At 38.7% G+C, this 24557-nt stretch overlaps 1 protein-coding gene across 1 annotated transcript; it reads left to right on the forward strand.

Annotated features, from left to right (window-relative positions):
* LOC135082398 (potassium channel subfamily K member 15) lies at nucleotides 1-24557 on the forward strand. Its single transcript, XM_063977193.1, has 11 exons — nucleotides 1-38; nucleotides 438-562; nucleotides 6565-6712; nucleotides 19907-20043; nucleotides 21587-21688; nucleotides 21824-21927; nucleotides 22050-22156; nucleotides 22461-22757; nucleotides 22852-22941; nucleotides 23495-23624; nucleotides 23961-24557. The coding sequence occupies exons 1-11, from the start codon at nucleotides 1-3 to the stop codon at nucleotides 24027-24029; spliced, it is 1347 nt and encodes a 448-aa protein (XP_063833263.1). The 3' UTR covers nucleotides 24030-24557.

Consider the following 24557-nt stretch of genomic DNA (forward strand, 5'->3'; position numbering starts at 1 on the left):
ATGAGGCCTCCACTATCGCGGGTGAGTGCTGCTCCGCTGTAGGCCTCAGTATCGCGGGTGAGTGTGCTCCACTGTAGGCCTCAGTATCGTGGGTGAGTGCTGCTCCATTGAGGCCTCTACTATCGCGGGTGAGTGCTGCTCCAATGAGGCCTCTACTAACGCGGGTGAGTGCTGCTCCAATGAGGCCTCTACTATCGCGGGTGAGTGCTGCTCCGCTGTAGGCCTCAGTATCGCGGGTGAGTGCTGCTCCACTGTAGGCCTCAGTATCGCGGGTGAGTGCTGCTCCAATGAGGCCTCTACTAACGCGGGTGAGTGCTGCTCCAATGAGGCCTCTACTATCGCGGGTGAGTGCTGCTCCAATGAGGCCTCTACTATCGCGGGTGAGTGCTGCTCCGCTGTAGGCCTCAGTATCGCGGGTGAGTGCTGCTCCACTGTAGGCCTCTACTATCGCGACGCCGGCGCCGCCTCGCCTCGCGCGTGCGGGCCTACGCGCGAAGCCTGCTCGCCTTCCTGTTCAGCAACGTCGGCGTCATCGTGCTGGTCGTGGCCTACACTATCGCGGGTGAGTGCTGCTCCACTGTAGGCCTCAGTATCGCGGGTGAGTGCTGCTCCACTGTAGGCCTCAGTATCGTGGGTGAGTGCTGCTCCATTGAGGCCTCTACTATCGCGGGTGAGTGCTGCTCCAATGAGGCCTCTACTAACGCGGGTGAGTGCTGCTCCAATAACCCGAAGCCTGGGTTAGTCCCAACGGCCCCGGTGGATCTGCCCCGTCAACGGGGTGGATGGGAAAAAGTGTTTCAACGACCCCGGTAGTCATAGTCTTAGCGTTCAACGGGGTGGATGAAACACATCAAGTGTCAACCACCCCGGTATATCGTTTAACGGGGCGGATGGATCAAATCAAGTTTCAACCACCCCGGTATTTCACTAAACGTGACGGATGACACAGATCTAAAAGGTTCCACCTCGGTATTGCATACCGAAAATAAAACCTGTATAAAAATAAAAAATAATAATATGTAAATAATAATCAGTTTTATTCAACAGTCACTGTTTAAAAAATCTTCACCATAAAAGTAAGTTTAATTGTCACAAAATATTATGGTCATAAACCTATAGATTACTTTTAGAATCACAGATGCGCAATTGCATTAATCAGTCAATATTAATAACACTCTAATAGTCTAATGTGATAAAAAGTAACTCTAAAACTCCTCACTAACAAATATTAACAAGGAAATCTAAAATTGTTACAAAACATAATTATTATTTAAGAATCACAGATACGTAGTTACATTAATCAGGTGTTGATTAACAATAGTACTTAAACTACTAATTAAATAAATCATTAATAACGAAAAAAAGTATTCTAAAATTGACATACAAATATCACGGTAACATTATGATTATTAGTTTTAGAATCACAGATGCGCGTAGTGCGTAGTTACTATGTACACGTAGTAGAATGTACGTAGTTACATTAATCAGGTGTTGATTAACTAACAATAGTACTTAAACTACTAATTAAATAAATCATTAATAACGAAGAAAAGTATTCTAAAATTGTCATAAAAATATCACGGTAACAAATTATGATTATTAGTTTTAGAATCACAGATGCGCAATTACATTAATCAGTCAATAAACACTTTAATGTTATTTAAAGTAACTCTTAAACTACTACTAACAAATAATAACAACAAAAAAAAATCTAAAATTATTACAGAATATAATAATTATTATACTTTAGAATCACAGAGACGTAGTTACCTATATTAATCAATTGTTGATTAACACTAGCGCTTAAAATATTATCTAATTAAATAAATCATTAACAACAAAAGAATCATTTGTAAAATTGACACAACATATAATTGTAAAATTAACATGGGCATATAAATGGTATGGTGAAATCAGAAAATTGATATCTTCATTTTAATTATTTTAATTTTCATACAAATCACATTTTATAAAATTTATTTTGTATGGAAATTTAAAAAAAAAAAAATGTTGCTATCAATTTTCTGACTTCACCATACCATTTATATGCCCATGTTAACATGGGCTAGTGTCGGCTCATATACCCATTTACCTAACACCATGTAGAAGTAATAATCATATTTTTTTACAATTATATTTTGTATCAATTTTACAAATTATTCTTTTGTTGTTAATGATTTATTTAATTAGATAATAGTTTAAGCGCTAGTGTTAATTAACAACTGATTAATGTAGGTAACTACGTCTCTGTGATTGATTCTAAAGTAATAATTATAATTATTCTGTAATAATTTTAGATTTTTTTTGTTGTTATTATTTGTTAGTAGTAGTTTAAGAGTTACTTTTAATAACATTAAAGTGTTTATTGACTGATTAATGTAATTGCGCATCTGTGATTCTAAAACTAATAATCGTAATTTGTTACTGTGATATTTTTATGTCAATTTTAGAATACTTTTTTTTTCGTTATTAATGATTTATTTAATTAGTAGTTTAAGTACTATTGTTAATCAACACCTGATTAATGTAACTACGTATTTGTGATTCTTAAATAATAATAATATTTTGTAAAAATTTTAGATTTCCTTGTTATTATTTGTTAGTGAGGAGTTTTAGAGTTACTTTTTATCACATTAGACTATTAGAGTGTTATTTATATTGACTGATTAATGCAATTGCGCATCTGTGATTCTAAAAGTAATCTATAGGTTTATGACCATAATATTTTGTGACAATTAAACTTACTTTAAAAAATTATTATTATTTAAAAAATAATAATATTATTATTTTTTATTTTATTAACAGGTTTTATTTTCGGTATGCAATACCGAGGTGGAACCTTTTAGATCTGTGTCATCCGTCACGTTTAGTGAAATACCGGGGTTGTTGAAACTTGATTTGATCCATCCGCCCCGTTAAACGATATACCGGGGTGGTTGACACTTGATGTGTTCCATCCACCCCGTTGAACGCTAAGACTATGACTACCGGGGTCGTTGAAACACTTTTTCCCATCCACCCCGTTGACGGGGCAGATCCACCGGGGCCGTTGGGACTAACCCTGAGGCCTCTACTATCGCGGGTGAGTGCTGCTCCGCTGTAGGCCTCAGTATCGCGGGTGAGTGCTGCTCCACTGTAGGCCTCTACTATCGCGACGCCGGCGCCGCCTCGCCTCGCGCGTGCGGGCCTACGCGCGAAGCCTGCTCGCCTTCCTGTTCAGCAACGTCGGCGTCACCGTGCTGGTCGTGGCCTACATTATCGCGGGTGAGTGCTGCTCCAATGAGGCATCCGCTATCGCGGGTGAGTGCTGCTCCAATGAGGCCTTTACTATCGCGACGCCGGCGCCGCCTCGCCTCGCGCGTGCGGGCCTACGCGCGCAGCCTGCTCGCCTTCCTGTTCAGCAACGTCGGCGTCATCGTGCTGGTCGTGCGTGGCCTACACTATCGCGAGTGAGTGCTGATACAATGACTCATTGTCTCTCATTGTCAGTGAGGGCTATCATTGGTAAAATCGAAAACAATACTGGTGAGTGACAGGGTCGGGCAAAGGGGCGCCAACTATTGAGCTAAAGTTTTTATTGGTAGTTATGCTGCGGCAGTAGAGGGAATGAGAAATAGTACTCCTATATTACAAGTGTAGGTATTTGCTTAAACTAAAATTTCTCTATTAATAGACCATTTTCCAATAAACATTTTGTTCTATAGTATACATACGAGTACATACACGTCCAATTTTGTTAACCACTATTCAATCTAGTTCACATTCATTTTCTAGTTAGAATGTTAATAATTACGTAAACCTTTTAATTGCCTCACTGATACCACGATTACGGACTTGGCGCAAGAACAATCAGGTTTCTTGTAATCTGTGCTACTAAATCAAACATTTTGGCATGGAAATGCCTTTGTAGTGTGGACTGGGCCTTAGCTGAGTGCGGGGACTTCAAAGAGCAAGTCGACTTTATAGTCATGTTCCTGAGGACATTATAATTCCCCGTAATTTATGTAGGGTTTGTGTAATAAAGGTGGAGCGCAGACGAGCGGTTTGGAGCTGAAGATCTATTCTTCAGTATAATGTATGTATTCTATGTATATTATACCAAGTTCCTAGAAGGCAACACCTACGGTACGAAGTTGGAGTTCGAGGAAGAATACGAAGTTACTATTAACTTCGTATCTTCAAGGAACAAATTCACAGAAAAAGTAATTGGGATATTGCAGAAATTATACGGCATCGTTTAACCGTAACTTTAACGATAACCGGTATTTTTTGTAGGGAGTTTGACAAATTTTTGACGTTTGTCAAAGTAAAAGTAAGATGGTGCAAAAGTACATATAATAAGCTTTATCATTATACATACAATATTTGTCTCTACCTCATTATAGTAGCTGGGAGACGCGCTGGATGCAGGCCGCTCTACCAAACGGTCAATATGGAAATCCATAAGTTCAGCAGTAGACATCAGGTGGCTGAAATGATGATGATGATGAATGTTGGCACTCATTTAAAAAAAAATCTGTGATTGTACTACCAAAGGAAATCATTATACAGGGTGTTACAATTTTTATTGTTTATTTTTTTCCATCATGGAAGGTAGTTATAGAGCTGTTGTTTTTTTATATTATTACTATGAGACACAACTATACCTGTGCAAAAATTTAAATTCGTCGATTTTGGACAGCGATAAAATCGTAACTACATTCTTTGTCGTTCGTGTTTGGTTAGCCTTATGCAAAAAATATCCCATCTCTCATTTTCATAATAAATTAATGACTCCACGCGCTCCAGTAATTACGCCTTAGGTCTGTCATTGATTAATTGTTTTAGTCGTGATTGAGCGCCACAAAACGAAGAGGTGGAAAAATGGCTGAATTTCAAAAGTTTCTTTCAACTATTTCTCACAGCCACCGCGAATAAATTATAGAGCTTCGTTGAAAATAGTACATGTTTTAACTGGCTAGAAAGGTGATGGAATAAATACCTACCCTGTAAATTGAGTTGAAAATACATTTATGTTCGTTAGGGCACATGTTAAAAGCAGATATTATTTGTAATATAATACATATTAATGTTATTTTTAGGTCTGTGCATTTGGAAAAATAATATACCTTAACAAACATTTTTGTGAACTTTCACTGAAAAATTTCAGTTTGAGCGGGTTTTTTTTTATAACGCCAAGCGGAAGCGGGAAGTTGTTCGTTCCTTTCAGATAAATGACGTTCACAGCTGGACATGTTGCAACTTCTACGTCTAAGGCCTATTGTCCACGTTCCGTCATTTGACGAATGCATGCACATCTCATGACGATCGTAAGATGACAGGTAGGGCGCCACGTGCCGGTCCGTGGATTCAGTTTTGATTTTTTCTATACAAGCAACCGTCAATTTGACGACAGCGTGCGCATGACGTGCGGTTTACGTGAACAGGTGGTGGGAGCTTTTAGCCTAAAAATGAACTCTGATGACATCTTGTAGTAATAAGTGATATTTTGGAACAAAATCATTATATTTATTCACATTTTCGGAAAGAATTCCGCACTAAGTTAATTTGTAAGTGTCGTCAGACGTCCAATACATTGCTAATTGACGTCGGGATACTTCACGAACTTAACAAGTTCGACTTTCGTGAAATTAGTTTAAGGTCGAGGTTGGCTGACCTTTTTCTCATTTGCTGAGTGGATCGTTAGCTAATTATTTATCTAGATAATAAACTTCATGTATTAAGGACGCATTTACTGATGCGTCAGAAATGGCCTATTGACCTCTAGATTATGTGGTGATTTATTGTTATTTAAAAGTTTTTATCAGGTAGTGATCTACCACCACATAGTCCAGTCAATAAAGCATTATAGATGGAAATCCGTGGAACACAATTTCTGACCTCGGAACTTTATTTAGACTAGTTAGGAGGTGAACATAGCAAAAGTCCCCGCCCTTAGCCCTTGAGCCGGCGGGGAGAGGGGGGTTTAAAGGTGCCACTTTTCGGTTTTTCGCTTAATCCTCGAAAACTATGCGTCCTAGTGACATGACTACTATGAACCAAAAAAAGCTTATTCAGTTTGCTACAGGTGAGATAGTCAAGTTTTTCTATAAATTGTATAGTTTTCGCGGCATCTGCTCTAGAAGGTCTGTAATATTGGAAATTTTATTTTTGTCTTACATGTTCCCATCTGGAGAAAATCGACTACTAAGGGCGGAGACTTTTGCTATGTTCACCACCTAACTAGGCTTAATAAAGTCCCGAGGTCAGAAATTGTGTTCCACGGATTTCTCTCTACACCGTCGTTAAGGCATTCATTGACTGGACTAATAGGGGAAAAACGAGGAAATTGTTATCTTTCAGCAGGTTACCCATAATGTTACACGAGGTTAATAATTTAAAATGGTGGAGTATTTTGATAGATAGACATTTGCCTTAAAATATTTTTGTCACCATAAAATTCAGAATGAAACTAGGTACATTTCATTAAACCAACTACCGTCTGCAAGTAGTCTGAAAGCTCTTGCCTTTTATTTTGTTTTTTTTTGTCTCTATTTGCCTTCTGACCTTTTCCACTTATTCCAGGTGCCTTCATGTTCCAAGCCATCGAAGGTGGGAGCGAGATAGAGCGCGTGCACAACATGACGCTGGAAAGGGACAACACTGCCCAGTACTTGTGGCAGAACGTCACACTCACGTTGAACCTGTTCAATGAAACTGAGTTGAAGACGAGGTAAAAATGAAACTTCATTATCTCTTAGAGTTCATCATCATCATTTCAGCCATAGGACGTCCACTGCTGAACATAGGCCTCCCCCAATGATTTCCACAAAGGCCGGTAGCCAGCGCCTTCCTGCTACTTTTATGAGGAATAGGAAATCGGCGGTAGTCATAGAACTAACAATATTGCTTAACCCAAAAACGAAAAAATAAATCTAACTCGGTCAAAGCATCATCACCATAATTTTATAGTCAGTCACAGCATGTCACCTAGGCAGCTTAATACGTTGGACGCCACGCGGCTCACCGGTGAGCCTCGAACAATACAATTTCCATTGTGTCTAGCGTCTCGGCGTTCAATGACTTAACATAATATTATTATGCCATGGCTACCAAAAGTATAGAAAATCGCGTTCTGAAACTGATAAAAACCAACTCAGGGAAAATATTCGTCCCAAAAAAGATCTGAAGGTGTGCAACTATTGTTATTTGAATTTGGGCTGGGTCCTGGGACCAATCCATCATTTAATGTTGGGTAATAAATAATAATTGATGTCAATTTAATTCGGTTGAGTGTAAGGTAGCGTAAAATTGAGTAATTGATTGTTCTTGTGGTTAGTACAGATTTACAAAGTATTTATTAAGCAATAGAGACTATTTTGTGATAAAAATAATTACTGATAACGTACATATCCAGTTTTTGAGTAACATTATCAGAAATTGTATAATCCTTTAAAAATACGCCTCTTTGTAATTCACTCCAGAACTATGAACTGTGAAGTGTTTATGAAGTAATTATTACTCCGAAACATAAACTGTGAACGTATATACGAAACAATCTCCATCTATTACAGCATTACAGACTCAATATACTCGATAGTTCGAACGTAACTTACGATAAACTTTGGAGCTGGGAATCGGAACAATCAGAGCAGCGCATTGAAATCCAACGAACTTTATGGGTGTATTCCATCACTGTTACATTCATAACGTCGTCGTCGACTTCAGACATGAATGAAATGCTCGTAAAGGAAAATCAAATGTATTAATAACTAAAACTTGAATATTAGATACTAGTAAACAATGGACAACACGCATAAGTTGTAATATTAAGTTAAATTATGACTTAATTTAAAGTTTAGATCACACACATTACACTAGTTTTTATTTCACCTCAATCCGTCCAGAATTACCGAAGATAGAGCCTCGAGAAGTTTACGGACCTTTTAAAATTTTCAAAAATTTCCAATATTCGCGCGTGACGTCACAACATGATTTTGCAGCCCCCGCACGTTAACCCATTTACCACTTTTTGTATTTTTCCAACTAAAATAAAATTTTACCTAACTGACAACTGATGTTAGTTGTCATCGTTCAATCACATTTCAAACTAGGCGCTAAAAAGTAACCATTATTATGCCACATTTATGCACCTAAAAAAAAATATATTTTTTTTTGAAAAATAACCAAGTTTGTGTCTCTGCTCAATAACAAGTAAATAGTCCAGTTATTTGTTAATTTTACTTGGAAATTTTTCCGGAATTTTCGAAAATTGCTGAATAAATAGATTTCGCTATGTTCTTTCCGAATTTTGTGACCTCGTTAATAGCCGCGCGCGCGCCCGCCTGATTGAAAAAAATCCGCCTTAAAAAAGGTTTTTGACAACTACTTTTTTCATTTTATAATTTTTGGGACATAGACAAGCTTAGAAGCTTTGACAAATGTGATAAATTTAATGTACTGTAAGTTAAATAGATTTAGAGCTGTTGTGAAACAGTCAAATTAATGTACCTACCTGCTAAATTGGGAGTTATTTTTTCTTTGATCATGGCAGGACACGCTGCCGGGTGTCCTAAATATGCTGAAGTATAAAGAAATTCGCGTTGCTGAAGTATACATTTTTTTTTGTCTTGTTTGTTTCTACATTACATAATTGTATCCTACTAATATTATAAATGCGAAAGTTTGGATGTCTGGATGTCTGGAAGTTTAAAATAAAGTAAAGTAATGTTTATTTCTCGCCAACATTACAGATAATATTATTATGATAACAAACAATCAGGAAAAACAAAAAGTAAGAATGTTGGTGGGTTGATACCTGAACTAGGAAGATTCCTGTGTCTCAGGTTTGTTACTCTTTCACGCAAAAATTACTCAACGGATTTTGTTGAAACTGTACAATATTATTGTTTGTAACCCAGATTAACATATAGGCTATAATTTATGCCGATCTGTGACACTAAATCTCACGCGGGTGAAGCCGCAGGCAAAAGCTAGTCGTGAAATAAATAGGAAACTACTACTATGGGCCTCATAAGAAGGCTCAAGGTCACCCAAAGGGTGATGGAGCGGGCTATGCTCGGGGTTACCCTGCGTGATCGAATCAGAAATGAAGAGATCCGCAGGAGAACCAAAGTGACCGACATAGCACGCAGAATTGCTAAAATCAAGTGGCAGTAGGCGGGACACATAGCTCGTAGAGACGATGGCCATTGGGGCAGAAAATTTCTTGAGTGGCGATCACGGGCTGGAAGACGTAGCGTGGGCAGGCCTCCTACTAGGTGGACCGACGATCTGGTAAAGGTCGCGGGAAGAACCTGAATGCGGGCAGGGCAGGACTATTCATTATGAAAAACCTATGGAAAACCCAAAGGCCTCTTGCCTTTGTCCAGCAGTGGACGTAATTTGGCTGTAACGACGAAATAGGAAAGAATGTAACTATCAAAAATCTTCTCTAAGGCAGCATTTTTCCAATTTCGCAACGAGCGCGGCAATCACACTTAACTAACAGACTAACAGAGAGCATAGCGAAATCTATTTTAATCACCAATTTTCAAAACTCTCGGAACACTTTCCAGGTAACCACGTTAATTTGTATCAAACGACTGGACTATAATTTAGTTGATATAAAAATTTGGGTACATCTTCTCAAAAACAAAAGAACTAGTGCTAAAAGGGTTAAGTGACGTTTTGACATTTGTAGAGGGCCTTGTAGAAGGGGAGGCTATGGTGCTGAATGTGGATTAGCTCGAGTGTCATAGTAACTTATTAGACTGCTAAGCTTGATGATAAAAAGAAAAATATTTTATTCAATGTACATAGTCTGGTCATAAGTTCTGTCATGTGATAATAACTTTTGAATTTTGAATGAAGGTTTCAAAAACATTTTTTACTGAATTAGAATTAAAAAGAAAAAATGTGCGATAGTTCGAATTTTATTGTATGTGTAGGTGTAGTGGACGCATAAAGAAGTCCGAACTGCAGTTGTCACGTTGCATTGCTACGCGCCAAAGCTGATTTTCGTTGTGCTGAAAAAATTTAGTTTATCTTTTCATTAAATGATAGGTATATAGGTGTACCAGAATCTCATGGCAAACAAAAATATTGGAAAAGTGTCTTTCATATGGCAAATGTCTATGGATTTATTGTCACCTGTCAAAGTAAATCAAGTGAACTGTCAGTCGCTGCAGAAATTTTGTAATATCTTCATGCCTATTTGTTATTTTTGTGAAAAAGTCGAAAAAGCTCAAGCAAGTCATATTGTTTTCAATGTGTATAGTAAAATAAGGTATAATTCAAAGTCAATCTTTGATTTTAAAGCGCGTCGTTGAGTTGACAGTAAGTTGGAGTGAAATTGGATACATTTAGTTTATTACCTAACTGCGTCAGAAGGGTTTTTTCAACCGACTTCAAAAAAAGGAGGAGGTTCTCAATTCGACCCGTATGTTTTTTTTAATATTATTCTTATGATAGCTGCTTTATAGGGGGTTTCAGGTGTACCTCACAAATTGGTGCAGAGAAATGGTGAAAATGTTATTATGACCATATAAATAAAATTGAAAAAGATTTCATCAAGTAAGATGTAAGATAGAATAATTGAAATGGTGGAAGAGCAATTTATAATAAATACCTCTTTATCTTGATCATCTATTGAAGAAAAGTGGAATCCTTGGAATCGTTTTCTAGTTCTGAATGAAGTGTTTACACTGTTTAGTTATAAGTATGATACATAATAAAATTAGTTACATAAAGTAATATACGATTTACTTATTTTTCAAGACATTTTCCTATTATTATTACTGACGGGATTGCTACCATGTACCTTAGTTTTGAGTTTCCAATATTTCGGCACTGTTACAAGCGCCATGGTCACGGAGTAACTGAAGAAATTAAAACCAGACATCGTTCAGATGTGCGTTCAAAAGACCTGAGATTTAAAAAAATCCCACGTTTGTGTTTTTAAACACAAACGTGTAAGCGAAAAAAAAGTGACTTGAAAATGGAATACAAAATGATAAGGTATGGTAAATGATAAGTCTTTATCAATGAAGAAGCAGAAGTTCAATTTCATGTATCCTCCATCTAGGCTAGTTTCCATCGTCACTCAAAGTTTGAATGCGGTCTCAAATTTGGGCTTAATTAAGGTATTTTTTGGGTGAGAGGTATAAGAACTAATGCCGTTTTATATCAAAAATTCATACTTAGAGGTACTCAACCAGGTACAAAGTATTTCCTTGTATGTTAGTCTCCCACTCTTTAGTATCTCCCGATATCCCCGCTTCGGCTTACCTACTAACCATTCTAACCATTGTACACAGATAACATCTTACATGCAGCTTTTCATGTTACTACGTCACATTTTCAAAATCCGCGCGGAAAATCGCTCCTAGCGGAAGAGCGCACTTTGAGCTTGAATATTTCAGTCATTTTTAAAGATATCAAAAAAGTAAAAATACAGTATTCATTCTAATTTTTTGTAGTTTTTTTTGGCATCTTCAACAAAAATTGTGCGCCATGTCCATTGGGAATACATTACGAAAAAATAAAATAAACATAATTAAATTCTTCTCTAAGGCTAAAATTGTTTCTGGAACTGAGTGCATTGGTCCTCAATCTCAAATTATTATTTTTATTGCTATTTCACACGTAAAACCGGAAGTTAAAAATAATAAAGAAAAAATACATTTATAGAAAACACATTAATAAGTGTGTGAGATCGGTGCCTGAGCTAGGTAAATGAATACCTGTGTTACAGGTCACCGGGCTAATGTAGGACAGTATGGACACTGTCGGGCACAGCAAAAAATAGAGAAGAGGACGCAGACCTCTCTGCCGTCTCCATCTCTTTCTAATGATGATGGCAAGTGATGATCCAAGAAGAAGATTATGAATGATCCAAGATGAGGCTTACTCAAAAATATTTATTAGTAAAAGTGGGGCCCGAGGCCAAAAAGCTATTCACTGAGCTTTCCTCCCGCATCATCGAGGTTACCGGTGACCAGAAAAGGCTGGGTTCTATCATGGCCAGCGTCTAATGCCCGTTTTCACCATCAATTCCTAACTTTTAAGTGACCCCTATGGTAACATATAACAGGAATTTTGTCACTTAAAAATTAGGGATTGATGGTGAAAACGGGCTTAAGCCTCGCAATTCAACGCGGAAACGTTGCCAGCCTTCTGGACACCGCTAACCTCAATGACGGATCTGGGGATACTTAAAAGATAGCATAAGTGTATTTTTTATTTAATTTTACTTTTGATTTTCTGTAAATATTACTTTTGTATATGTAGTTTTTATTTTTTTAGTTAATTGTAAATAACTGTAAATAAAACAGTTTCTTTCCACGGAAAAAAAAGTAAAAGTAGTTTAGGAATTTTGTTAGAAAATAATATGTGATGTACTGTGTGATGATGATGTTACCGAATTCCTATCTACCTCGGTACTAGCCGGCTACTCACTCTTAATTCCATTCTAGCTACGAAGTTAACCGAACAACAAGAGTAATAACGAGTTACGAGAACATTTTAAAAGCATTCCCATTCTTTATGTAATAGCTTTAATTGATTTTTTATGCGAATGCTTGTTTAGTCTATTGCTTCGATAGGATTGGCGTGCAATGTTTTCGAATTATTCCGACGTGGAACGAGTTTACATTGGCATTTGCAATAGAGTATTGAGTATTGACTGGAAATAGTGAATAGTTTGATTGTGTTGGTAGTTTAAACTTTTAAAGCTGGATTGCACTATCTTACATTTAACTATAAAATCAAAATCCATATAAAACATCGGTTAAGATTAGGATTACAATTAAAGTACGGTGGTGCAACTTAGGCTAATTTTAAATAATGTGAGTTATGAGATTGCTTCTTCGTCAGTTGATCTTAAAGCAAAAAACAATTTAAAAGCTGATAATTGGTGAATTCACCCAAAGTTTTGTTTTTAGTTGACTTCATTTAATGTTCCATTAAAAACGTTTTTTAATTATTATTGTCTCAAAAGTTTTTTGATTAAAAATTTAAGAAGAGCGAGCTTTTTGGTTGACTTTTTAGGTAATACCTATTTGTAGGAGATTGGGATAGGAACGGGATGGGATACCTTCGATTGAGCAGACTCCACAGGACGGTCCAAGCTTGGTTCTTCTTTCACTTTCACAAACACTTGAATTTTATTGAGATGAGTTTAGCGCGCGATTTGGGTTTATTTGAATTGGTTTATTTTGGATACTTATTTAGTAATTAACGCCCAGATAGGTAGGCGAAGCGGCGCGTTGCGATGCGAGAGCGAGACTGAAGGTGGGAGGGAGAGGATAGGAAAAGGACTGTCAGAATGAGTGATAGAATAGTGTGACATGAGTTTGAAATGTATGAGGTTTTAATGCTGGCGCGTACAACTCCCCCGGCCTAGAGGTCTTCCTCTAGATTGAGTAGCGTTTGTAAAAAAAAGTTAAAAACGTAAAAAAACATGCGTTAGAGAGAACTAAACGAGTTAAATTAGCGTTAAAGTTGTGTTAAATTAAAGTTAATGTTAAAATAAAGTTAAGAACATTATTTGAGTTACTGTAAAGGAAGAGGACAAACTCTAACTACAGGCCGAACATAAGTACCGGTTGCAGTGCGAATCTTTAAGGTGCGAATGATTTTGTCCTTTCCGGGATATACTTCCACAACCACACCCAATGGCCAACAAAGAGGATGCGCATTGTCATCTTTTATAACAACAACAGAGCCCACATCTATCGGTTTGGTCACCGTATTCCACTTTTCACGGCGTTGTAGAGAAGTTAAATACTCCTGACTCCAGCGACGCCAAAAGCTTTGCACTAATTTATTGACTAACTGATAACGCGTTAACCGATTGTCAGAAATATCAGAGACATCCTCTACTGGTAAGAATTTCAGTGGAGTTATATTGAGAAAGTGATTGGGAGTGAGAGCGGATATATCAGATGGGTCAGAGCTAAGAACACACAATGGTCTACTATTCAATAAGCCTTCTATTTGTACAAGTACAGTGTTGAACTCTTCGTATGTTAACACTTGAAGACCAATAACTTTATAAAGATGCGTTTTTACATAACGAACATTTATCTCTGTGATGCCGTTAAAGTGCGGACCATATGGTGGACTATGAAGAAACTTAATGCGTTGTTCAGCCAAATGTGAACTTAAATAATTTTTGTGAGAGTCAGATTCTAAAAGAGCGTAAATTTCGTCAAGCTTGCGTTTAGCGCCAATGAAGTTAGTACCTCCGTCGCTATATATCATGGAAACGGGGCCTCTTCTACAAATGAATCGACGAAAAGCGGCGAGAAATAGATCAGAGCTTAAGTCTGAAACTAACTCTATGTGTAGAGCCTTAGTTGTAAGACAGCAAAATAAACAAATATAAGCCTTCTGGCTTTTAACACCTCTGCGGCGAATGTGAGTAATAAAGAAGGGACCTGCATAATCGACTGATGTATAAACAAAAGCTTTAGCTTCTGAAACGCGGAATGATGGCAAGTCGCCCATAAGAGGGTTTGTAGATTTAGGGTTTAAACGAAAACAGATATTGCATTGATGCACTCTTTGACGTACTAAGTTACGTGCGGAAAGTATCCAAAATTTCTGTCTAAGCAGACTGAGTAGAAGTGAAGGACCAGTATGTAAATTACATACATGAAAGTAATCAACTAAAAGTTGAGTGAAGCGATGTTTAGGCGATAGAATGATTGGATGCTTTTGTCCATAGTTGAGTTGAGAGTGAGTGAGTCGACCTCCGACACGAAGTATATTATCAGAGTCAATGAAAGGGTTAAGTTTGAGAAGCGATTTGTTAAAGGGTTTATTATTTTTAATTGCGTGCATATCTTGAGTAAAAAATAGTGCCTGTATATGGCGTACTAAATAGAGTTCAGCGAGTTCTAAATCAGAGGATGTAACCACTCCGTTTGAACGTAGTATTTTAGCGAAGCGTAACACGTACACAGTAGCGCGTAATAATTTTGGGTACGTGGAAATGCGATCAATTAATCGATCGAAAGGGTGAGAGTTCGATTGAGAGTTTGTCTCTGAAACAAGAGCGATAGTTTTCTCTTCCAGTCGAACACTGTTAGATGAAACTTGAAATGGCTCGATAGGCCATTGCGAGATTGGCTGAGCTGTCCATTGAGGAGAGTGAAACCAATTTAATTGATTTAATAATGCTTTAGGAGTTACAGGTCGCGATATTACATCTGCAGGATTTTCATTTCCATTAACATGATGCCAAATTTTTGCGTTGAGTTTCGAATTAATTTCAGTAATTCTATTCGCAACAAATGTGTGAAATTTGTACGCGGGAGAATGTATCCACGTGAGAGTGACAGTCGAGTCTGAAAATGCGTAAATTGAGTTAACAGGATAACGATTCTCTATACTATCGCGAACCGATAATAAAAGATTTGTCAAGAGCAGCGCTGCGCACAGTTCAAGCCGCGCAAGAGATATTTTCTTTAAAGGCGCGACGCGCGATTTGGATGCGATAAGAAAGACTTCACCGGGTGAATCTGCATCAGAGCTCACGCGCACATAAACTACAGCTCCGTAGCATACTTCGCTGGCGTCCGCGAAGCCCATGATAGCGACGTGACAACCCGCGGTGATTCCTATGTGACGAGGTATTTTTAATTGCGATAAATAGTTAATCTCACTATCAAACCGATTCCATTTATTTTTTATTGAGTCTGGAACTGGCTGATCCCATTCAAGTTCGCGCTGCCATCATTCTTGAATTAAAAGTTTGAGAAACGCTGTCACAGGGCCTAGCAAACCCAAAGGGTCGAATAATCTAGCGGTTGCGGAGAGAATCGTGCGTTTTGTGCATTGGTCAGAGTTAGTAGAGTTAATTTTGTAAAGAAAAACGTCATCATTTGGAAGCCACTGCATGCCTATGATTTTTGTCGTAATTTCTGAGTCAGTGTCAAAATCGACGAGCTGTGGATTTTTATGCGAATCGGGAATCTTATTTAAAAGCTCAGGGTTGTTCGAGATCCACTTAACCATTTTAAACCCCCCGGCCATGAACATCTTAACCATTTGATGGTAAGATTGTTCAGCTTTTTCTAACCCGTCCATCGATGAGACATAATCGTCCATATACATACAGGATTGAGCTTCAGACGCGGCGATAGGATAATTCGCGCGCTCGTCCTCAGCGAGTTGGCGAACGACACGCATAGCGAGGTAAGGCGAGCTAGAAACGCCAAAAGAAACCCTATTGTATTGATAAGTATCAATCGGTGATTCAGGATCAAATCGAAATAATATGCGTTGAAACGGGTGGTGATTTTGATCAAGCTTTACACAGAAATACATCTTTTCAATATCAGCAGATAAAGCGACTGAGAAAATGCGTAAGTTAATTAAAAGATCAAAAATATTACTTTGTAAGTTTGGGCCAGTGTAAAGAACATCATTTAACGACTTTCCAGAGGTTGTTTTACAACTTGCATCTAAAACGACTCGAGTTTTTGAAGTGAGTTTATCTGGTCGGTATACTGCATGATGAGGTATATAATAATTTGGAGTATTTTCCTCTGAATTCGATGCGTTTTCGACTTTTGACAGAAAACCGCGATCGATACAGTCTTGAATATTTTCATTATAGTTAGTGCGTAAGCCCGGAGTTGAGTCTAACTTTTTCTCTAAGTTATAGAAGCGACGCCTAGCAGTAAAGTAAGAATCGCCGAGTTCTGATGGGTCGAGTTTAAATGGCAAAGAAACTGTATAAGTCCCAGAGTCGTCGCGAGAATGAGTTGATTGGAAAATGTTTTCACATATTTCCTCGTCAGGGCTGATGTGTCTCTTAGTAGGTACACTTTCAAGCTCCCAAAAGCGTTGCGTGAGTGATTCTAATGAGTGCGAGTCTACATTGCAAAAGAATGCTTTATTATCATTGCGTGAATGAGCTGAGTAGCACTGAGCGCGTCCCATAGCGAGATATCCGAGCGTGGTTTCGATGGCGATGACAGAGGATTGCGGTGAAGTTATTTTATTACTACCTAAAAGAAGCGGGAATATCTCATTGCCTAACAAACAATCGATTTCAGCAGGGATATCGAAGCTGTCATCAGCCATAGGAAGACCTTGTAAATGTGATAACTGGGTTATGTCAACCTTTACATTAGGTAAATAATCGGTTATTGTATCAATGACGCGTGCGTTAATTGTGTATTTACACCTGGGATCAAAGCGTGAGGCAATTGTGAAAGATACATATCCTAGCGACACACTTTCAGACTGACCTATGCCCTTAATAGTGGTAGGTAGCGGATTGACTTTTAAGTTCAGTCGCGCACAACATTTATTTGTGATAAAGTTGCTCATCGAACCTGTGTCTAGAAACACGCGTAATTTTTGACACGTCTTATTATTGTCATAAGTATACACTGACGCGGTGGGTAATAAGACCGTGGTACTAGATTCATCAGCGATCGACGGCGTGACTGCAGAAAGAGATACATTGTTGGTTGGCATCGATTGCAACGGCGGCGTGACCGGACCGGGCGCGGACATGGACGCGTCGGTCGGCGAAAGCGTCGCGCTGCAAGTCAGCTGCTGTGATGTCATAGGTCTATTCACGTTAAAGTTATCTATATGAATAAGAGTGTGATGTTTCCGTTGGCAAACTGAGCAACGATTTTGAGATCTGCAATCTTTAATGTTATGAAAGCCTAAACAATTGAGGCAAAAGTTACATTTAGTAACTAAAGAGTGGCGAGTTGGCGCATTTTTCGAGAGAAAATAACTGCATTTGAACAGGGCATGTTCAGGTTCCGTCTTACAAAGTTGACAATTCTTGCGTACAGAGGATGGAGTGTATGAGCCTTGCGAATTCGGTTGAGATTGGAAGTAATGTTGATTGGGTTTTACTCCAGAAGCTGTATTAGAAACAAACGACTGTGTCGGTTTCGAGTTTTTAGACTGCGATGCGAAATTCGTTTTATTATTAACGTACAGCTTATTCTGCGTAAAAGATGAGCGTAAAGAATGGATCTTATTCTGTTCTTTTATAAAAGTCTTGAGATCATTAAACGTAGGCATTTTTACGTGCTTAATGGATTGTTCAAATAAATTTAGAGTGTCTTTGTCTAATTTACTGAGAGCAATATGAGTCAAAATGAAATCGGAAAGGTCATCAATCTGTAAACGTCGTAAGGCAGCTTCAGCTGAGCAATACTGTTCCAAAAATTCATCTAAAGATTGCGATTTGAAGTTTATTAATTGTTCCAAATACATAGAGGCTTGTACTCTTATGTCTTGGTATTTTTCTAATAGGTTGTTCCAAATTATGTAATAGTTCTCACCAGTCGGTGGAATACCCGAACAAATTGTAAGTGCTTTTCCGGAAAGTTTTCCTATAAGGTATTGAGCCTTTTCACCTGGAGACAAACCAGTGTTCTCATGAATAAGCGTTTTAAAATTTTGGTAGAAAACGGGCCACTTAGAAGGGGCTCCGTCGAAAGAGACTAGTTCTAAAGGCGGTAATTTTTTTACGAAATCCTGTTTGCGACGCTCTGTGTTGGCCTTTAGTTGTGCGATGGAGCTTTGCACCGAAAGGATGTTACAGTACAAATCATCAAACGAGTTGAGTGCGGCAAATGTAGGTTTGAGTTCCTCATCATTTTTCATATAACACAAATTAAGTTCGTCAATAGTATCAAGAAAATCCGATCTTGTTTTTTCAATCGAATGCATGCGAGACATGAAAATTTGTTCAATCTGAGGGTCGGAGGCCTTTAGGCTGAGGTCGTATAGTTCCTGAACCCTCTGAAAAAGCGCTTCTTTTTTAGCTTCAAGCAAATTAATTTTGCGTTTTACTCCCTCCATTGTATTGTAGGTGAGCAAACACACGCACGAGAGCTAGCGTTAAAAAATGAGTTGAGTTGAGCGTATTTATTTATAATCCAGTAGGAAAATAAAATGCGTAGCGTATGTAAGCGAATTTGAAATTGAATTGAAATAAAATTTTAAAAGATTGAATTTAAAAAATATACGTGTTTACAAACAACGAGTTGACGTTTGAGTGAATAGCAATTTCTAGAATGTGCCAAATGTCAAACGAATCGAACTTTCCAGAAAGAATGTGTCAAACGAGCGAATTTTCTAGAATTTTCTAGAGAGTTGTCAAAATGACGGATGCGTGAAAATGTGTAGTTGTGATTTTCTGTAAGTGTAAAGGATAGGAAATGAACCATGCGGCTCGGTAGGACCAGAAAGGAGTTGTAGGAGATTGGGATAGGAACGGGATGGGATACCTTCGATTGAGCAGACTCCACAGGACGGTCCAAGCTTGGTTCTTCTTTCACTTTCACAAACACTTGAATTTTATTGAGATGAGTTTAGCGCGCGATTTGGGTTTATTTGAATTGGTTTATTTTGGATACTTATTTAGTAATTAACGCCCAGATAGGTAGGCGAAGCGGCGCGTTGCGATGCGAGAACGAGACTGAAGGTGGGAGGGAGAGGATAGGAAAAGGACTGTCAGAATGAGTGATAGAATAGTGTGACATGAGTTTGAAATGTATGAGGTTTTAATGCTGGCGCGTACACTATTATTATAATACTTTTTAAGTGTTTTCAGTTTAATGTTAGGTCATCATAATTAGATATCAAATTGGGACGCGCGTTATTTGACACAACTGAGCGAGCGACTCACGCGGAATTTGCCTTTTTATTTGTCACGGAGGAAATGCTTTCCGCACCGTCACCACTGCCTGGGGGAAAGGGTGGTATGTGGGACTCCTGGCTCTCTAAAAAAGACGGGGTATACCCATTAAAACCTCCGCGGCGTTCCGTCATCGCCCGAGTGGGAGTGTCGCGAGTATCCGGCCGTAGCCTACCTAAAGCTACAGCTCTTTAGCCACCACGTAAAGAAGAAGATGAAGAAGAACTGTGTCTTCCGCAGGTTCAGGCTGGAGCTGCAGCAGTACCAGCGCAAAGTAGTGCTGGCGGTCAAGAGGGGCTGGGACGGAGGTCGTTCTTCACGCCAGTGGAGCTTCTCCTCCGCCTTCCTCTACTCGCTCACCGTCATCACCACCATAGGTTGGTACTGTCAGGCTGTCTACTTTTACTGGTCGGGTTTTTATTCGCAGTGAAGCGTAGATCCTGGCTACATAAAGTTGCAGCAGTGCATGTGAGCAGTATAGCAATGCAAGTACGACAACATGCCTACGTACGGTGATCCTTTTTGGGTGTTTAATCTAGCAAGGATTCGCGATTGAGCAGTTACGCACGTGCATTTATAATGTTCTACAACTTTATAGAAATGGAAAAAAAGAAAAAATAAAGACCTGATAATGATAACGACGATAATCAACAGATTATTAATAGAATTATGTTAAATAATGGCTTTCATTACATGTTCACTACTTGATAATGTTTAGCTTGCAGTCCTATCGCCTGTAAATACATAATTATTATGTCAGCACTGTCACTAATTTTGATAGTATTGTTAGTTGCTTCAGAAAGTATAATAGAGTTTTTAACAGCTTCAATTTGTATTACACAGACTCGACGGAAACAACTTTAAGCCTTTGACACACAAGTTTCCAGAAAACTGTTCCCAAACAGTATGCAGTCATGCAACTGCTCCGACTTCGCAAGTATTCAAAATTCCTTTAGAGCGGGTCTAAGAGTCATTAGTCCGTGTGTCTGCGACGAGAACTTTAGACTTTCTACTTTGACACAACTTAAAATAGTACAGAAGGCTTACTCAGATTTTTAAGAGTAGGCGCACACATGTTTTTCGTCGGCCGATAGTTTAGTCGGGCAGTTGATCAGTATGGGCATGTATGGGAGTGCGATTCGATTTGGCCGATTCTTCATACAATTTTAAATCGGGCACAACTATCGGCCAACTAAAAATCAACGGTGTGCGCCTACTCTAATATAACACAATCGCGATGCCGATTCAATTTGGTACATAAGCAATAAAATATTCTGAGGTATTAACTTTGTGGCATGTTGTTAAACTAAATACTTAAATACGCTGTACTTAAAATCGCCTGTATTTTTAAAGAAAGTAGAAGTTTCTTTTTGGCACCAAATTGGAATTGGAAATTCAGTACCTGAATAAGTATTACATTATTTATTACTGAATAAGAAAATAAGAATAGCTACTGTTCTTATTTATATTGTAATTTTAATTCAGAGCTGATTCAAAGGAAATTTAGAGCAGTATGACGACTTTATATCGGGTCTTAATTGATAGTGAGTTTGCTTTTCGGTAAATATTCGACTTTGCGTTTGAAATGAGGCTTTTAAACGATAAGGTAGAAGAATAGTGGTAAGTCACGGATTTTAAGGTCTGTCTGCCTGATTCATGTGATTCATAATCATGTAGCTGACAATCAAATTACGCGCACTGTTTTCATTACTTGAAGGATGCCACAGACGCGCGCTGATGATGATGGCTGATGGTTTATTAATGAATATTATGAAATTGTATTTTTAAAACATAAGATATCAAGAAGTTAGCTGAAAGCGGCTGGATAAAATAATAGAATCGTGCTCTGCAGCGTTCCTTAAGGGGTGCTCACGTTAAGTAGTGGACTACCATTAGTTGAAAATGATGATCTATTTGCAGGCTACGGTCACCTGTCTCCAAGGACCGGCTGGGGCAAGGTCACCACCATCCTCTACGCTCTCCTGGGGATGCCGCTGTTCTTGCTGTATCTCAGCAATGTTGGTATGTTTAGTTTTTTACGTAGTTAAACGTTCACCCTTTCTACCCGGTATTTGTTCCTCCCTTATATGCTAAATAGGCAAAAACACAGGATAATAATTATGTATACTTCCTTCTATTTTATGTTTTGTTTGACAGGAGAGCTCCTGGCGCGGTGGTTCAAATGTTTGTATGCGCTGGTGTGTCTCTGCCGAGGATGTCCTGGGTTCACAAGGAGGAGGGTCGCACGGCTGCGGGCACAGGTAAAACACTCAAATCAATGGCAATACAGTTACCTCATAATTTTGAACTTTATTGCATTGTGTTAAGCACCCAAAAAATGAAAATGTAGACTTTCTTTTCTGATTGAGGGAATTGGTTCAAGGTGGAGATAAGTGACCCCGAGAGCATAGAGCGGCCGGCGCACTGGAGGGCGCGCTACTCCGACACCGAGCTCACGCCTGAGAGGTACCAGAGAGGGTATTATCCAAGGTAAACAATTTTTTTTATTGACCCACATAGTGTTGCTATAAATTAATTGATTCTCAAGTATGGAGTAGCGTCAATCTATATTCCAGATTGGTTTGGGATAAATGTAATTTAAATTCAAGCAATACTAAGCTTGTATCTAAAATAGAGTATGAAAGATTTGTTATCAGCTACGATTCAACCAATCATGTTTTAAACGCTAACTGCCAAATTATTACTGTTCCAATGGTACTCGTAGTCTCGTACAGTCATAGAGTTATTTTCATCCAGGAATATTACACAAAAAAACTCTTTTCTATCCTCTCAGAAGACCAGACTACCTCCGCAGTGCGTCTGCCCCGCAGCCCTGGGATCGACCCGATCGCTACGACCCGGGTGCTCGCTACGACCCGGGAGTACGCTACGACCCGGGCAGTCGCTACGACCCAGGAGTGCGCTACGACCCGGGCGTTCGCTACGACCCGAGCATTCGTTACGACCCGGGCGTAGATGGGTCGGCCGCGGGGCGTAGCGAGGACTCCGTCACCAGCGAATTTAGTTACGTCACATTCGATGCTCAAACCATCACCGTGCCGATTAGTGTGTGTATTTTTATATTGGTTGGGTAAGTAAAGTTTTAACAATCTATTACCTACAATAGTATTTTTTATTTTATGTAGATTTTTTTTCAATAAATATTTATTTATGTATTGTTTCAGTTACGTAATGTTTGGCTCAATGATTTTTGGGATGTGGGAGAAATGGGATCAATTGGACGGAGCCTACTTCTGTTTTATTTCACTCAGCAGGTAATTTCCATAATTCATTAGTAATTAATTTGTTACTCCTACTTATCCCGTGAGTATTGCAAATTAAGGAACAAAATTGGCGAACATCTTTACCCAACCCTCTTGTCTAGCGTGAGCAGTGAAGGCTACCTCCATTTGCTCAAGAGTAAATGCTCCTGCAATGGAAACTAATGGACCTGATGAATATTACGGCAGTTTATTGTCATCTTCATCAGAATCCACCCCCATCACTTAGATGGTTGGCAGTCCACAACAGTACGTTTCTCTAGAAACTTCCTGCCCCGTACAACCAAACTGTGGAATGGACTGTCGTCTGCGGTGTTTCCGGACGGATACGACCTGCAAGCTTTCAAGAGGAGAGCGTATCTTTACCTTAAAGGCCGGCAACTCACCTGTAACGCCCCTGGGTCTGCGGGTGTCTATGGGCGACGGTAATTACTTACCATCAGGTGATCCGTCTGCTCGTTTGCCTCCTATCACATAAAAAAAAAAAAAAGAATCATCACCCAGTCTCCACCACAGAAAGGCATTTCATCATCACCCTTGTTTCCAGCATCGGCTTCGGCGACTTCGTGCCGGGCGAACGCATATACGCGGCGCGCATCGAGACATCGTTCATCGTGTGCTCCATGTACCTCATGCTCGGCATGGCGCTCGTAGCCATGACCTTCAACCTCATGCAGGTAAGCAGCTACAAGTGCGAGGGCCTATCATGTTTAAAATTTGACTAAAAATCGCTGGAAAAGGATTAATGGTTATTTTGCGAATCCCTAGGTTTTACCGTCGACGTCGTTATTTATAGCTATGATCTTTTTATCTTCATACACAATAACGACTGTGAGAATTTATAGTTAAAAGTAAGAAATTCGACTTAAATGACTGTCGCAATCGTAACATCTGACTATATGGCACATAAACGCTATCATCTCGCGATTTGAAAACCACAAATCCAATGAATATCAGATGAGCCCCAGAACGGCTAATAAAATTGTCTTAACGCACTCACACTACGCTTTCAGGAGCAGGTGATCCATTACTTCGCGGCCATTAAGCGCGCGCTCAAGCGCATATGCCGCTGCAAGAGATGACACGGGTGAAGTCTTCTGTCTCCGAGTTGCTGAATGATAGCTTTTGAAAAACACTACTTAAAATAACTGTTTAATTGTTATACAACCATATCCAGGCCCAGGAAATCAGTTTTAGAGAATCAAGAAAAACCAGTAAAACCTTATTTGCAATATACTGGCAATAAATAAAAGAATCAATTAAGAAGAAATTGATAATGTGGAAATAAATCGAATAAAATGCACTTCGAAAATAGTCGCGATGCTTTTAAATAAACAAAAGAGAATCAAAAATAGTACAAGTAATTTTGGTAGAGACGTTTAATTAATTCAGACTCAATACCCATAGACAAAAAAAATATTAGTGAATTTTGCGTAGTTTGTTTCAAAAGCAAGGAGACTAGCGTACCTAGTTTAAATTAGTGTAAATAAATAACGTGTATAAGTTATTGTTATTATGTAGTTTGAAATAAGCATTGTTTTGTATACGAGAGAGTGCTCGAGTGGATAATGAGTTTAGACATAAATAAAGACTATTATTGATGAAGAAAA

The sequence above is a fragment of the Ostrinia nubilalis genome, chromosome 21 (genome assembly GCF_963855985.1).
Source record: "Ostrinia nubilalis chromosome 21, ilOstNubi1.1, whole genome shotgun sequence".
Lineage (NCBI taxonomy): Eukaryota > Metazoa > Arthropoda > Insecta > Lepidoptera > Crambidae > Ostrinia > Ostrinia nubilalis.

Coding starts and splice junctions, on each gene's coding strand:
- LOC135082398 (XM_063977193.1), top strand. CDS start 1: ATGAGGCCTCCACTATCGCGGGTGAGTGCTGCTCCGCT. Junction 22,157..22,460: donor CAGAGAGGGTATTATCCAAG/GTAAACAATTTT, acceptor CTATCCTCTCAG/AAGACCAGACTACCTCCGCA. Junction 22,942..23,494: donor TGTTTTATTTCACTCAGCAG/GTAATTTCCATA, acceptor CCTTGTTTCCAG/CATCGGCTTCGGCGACTTCG.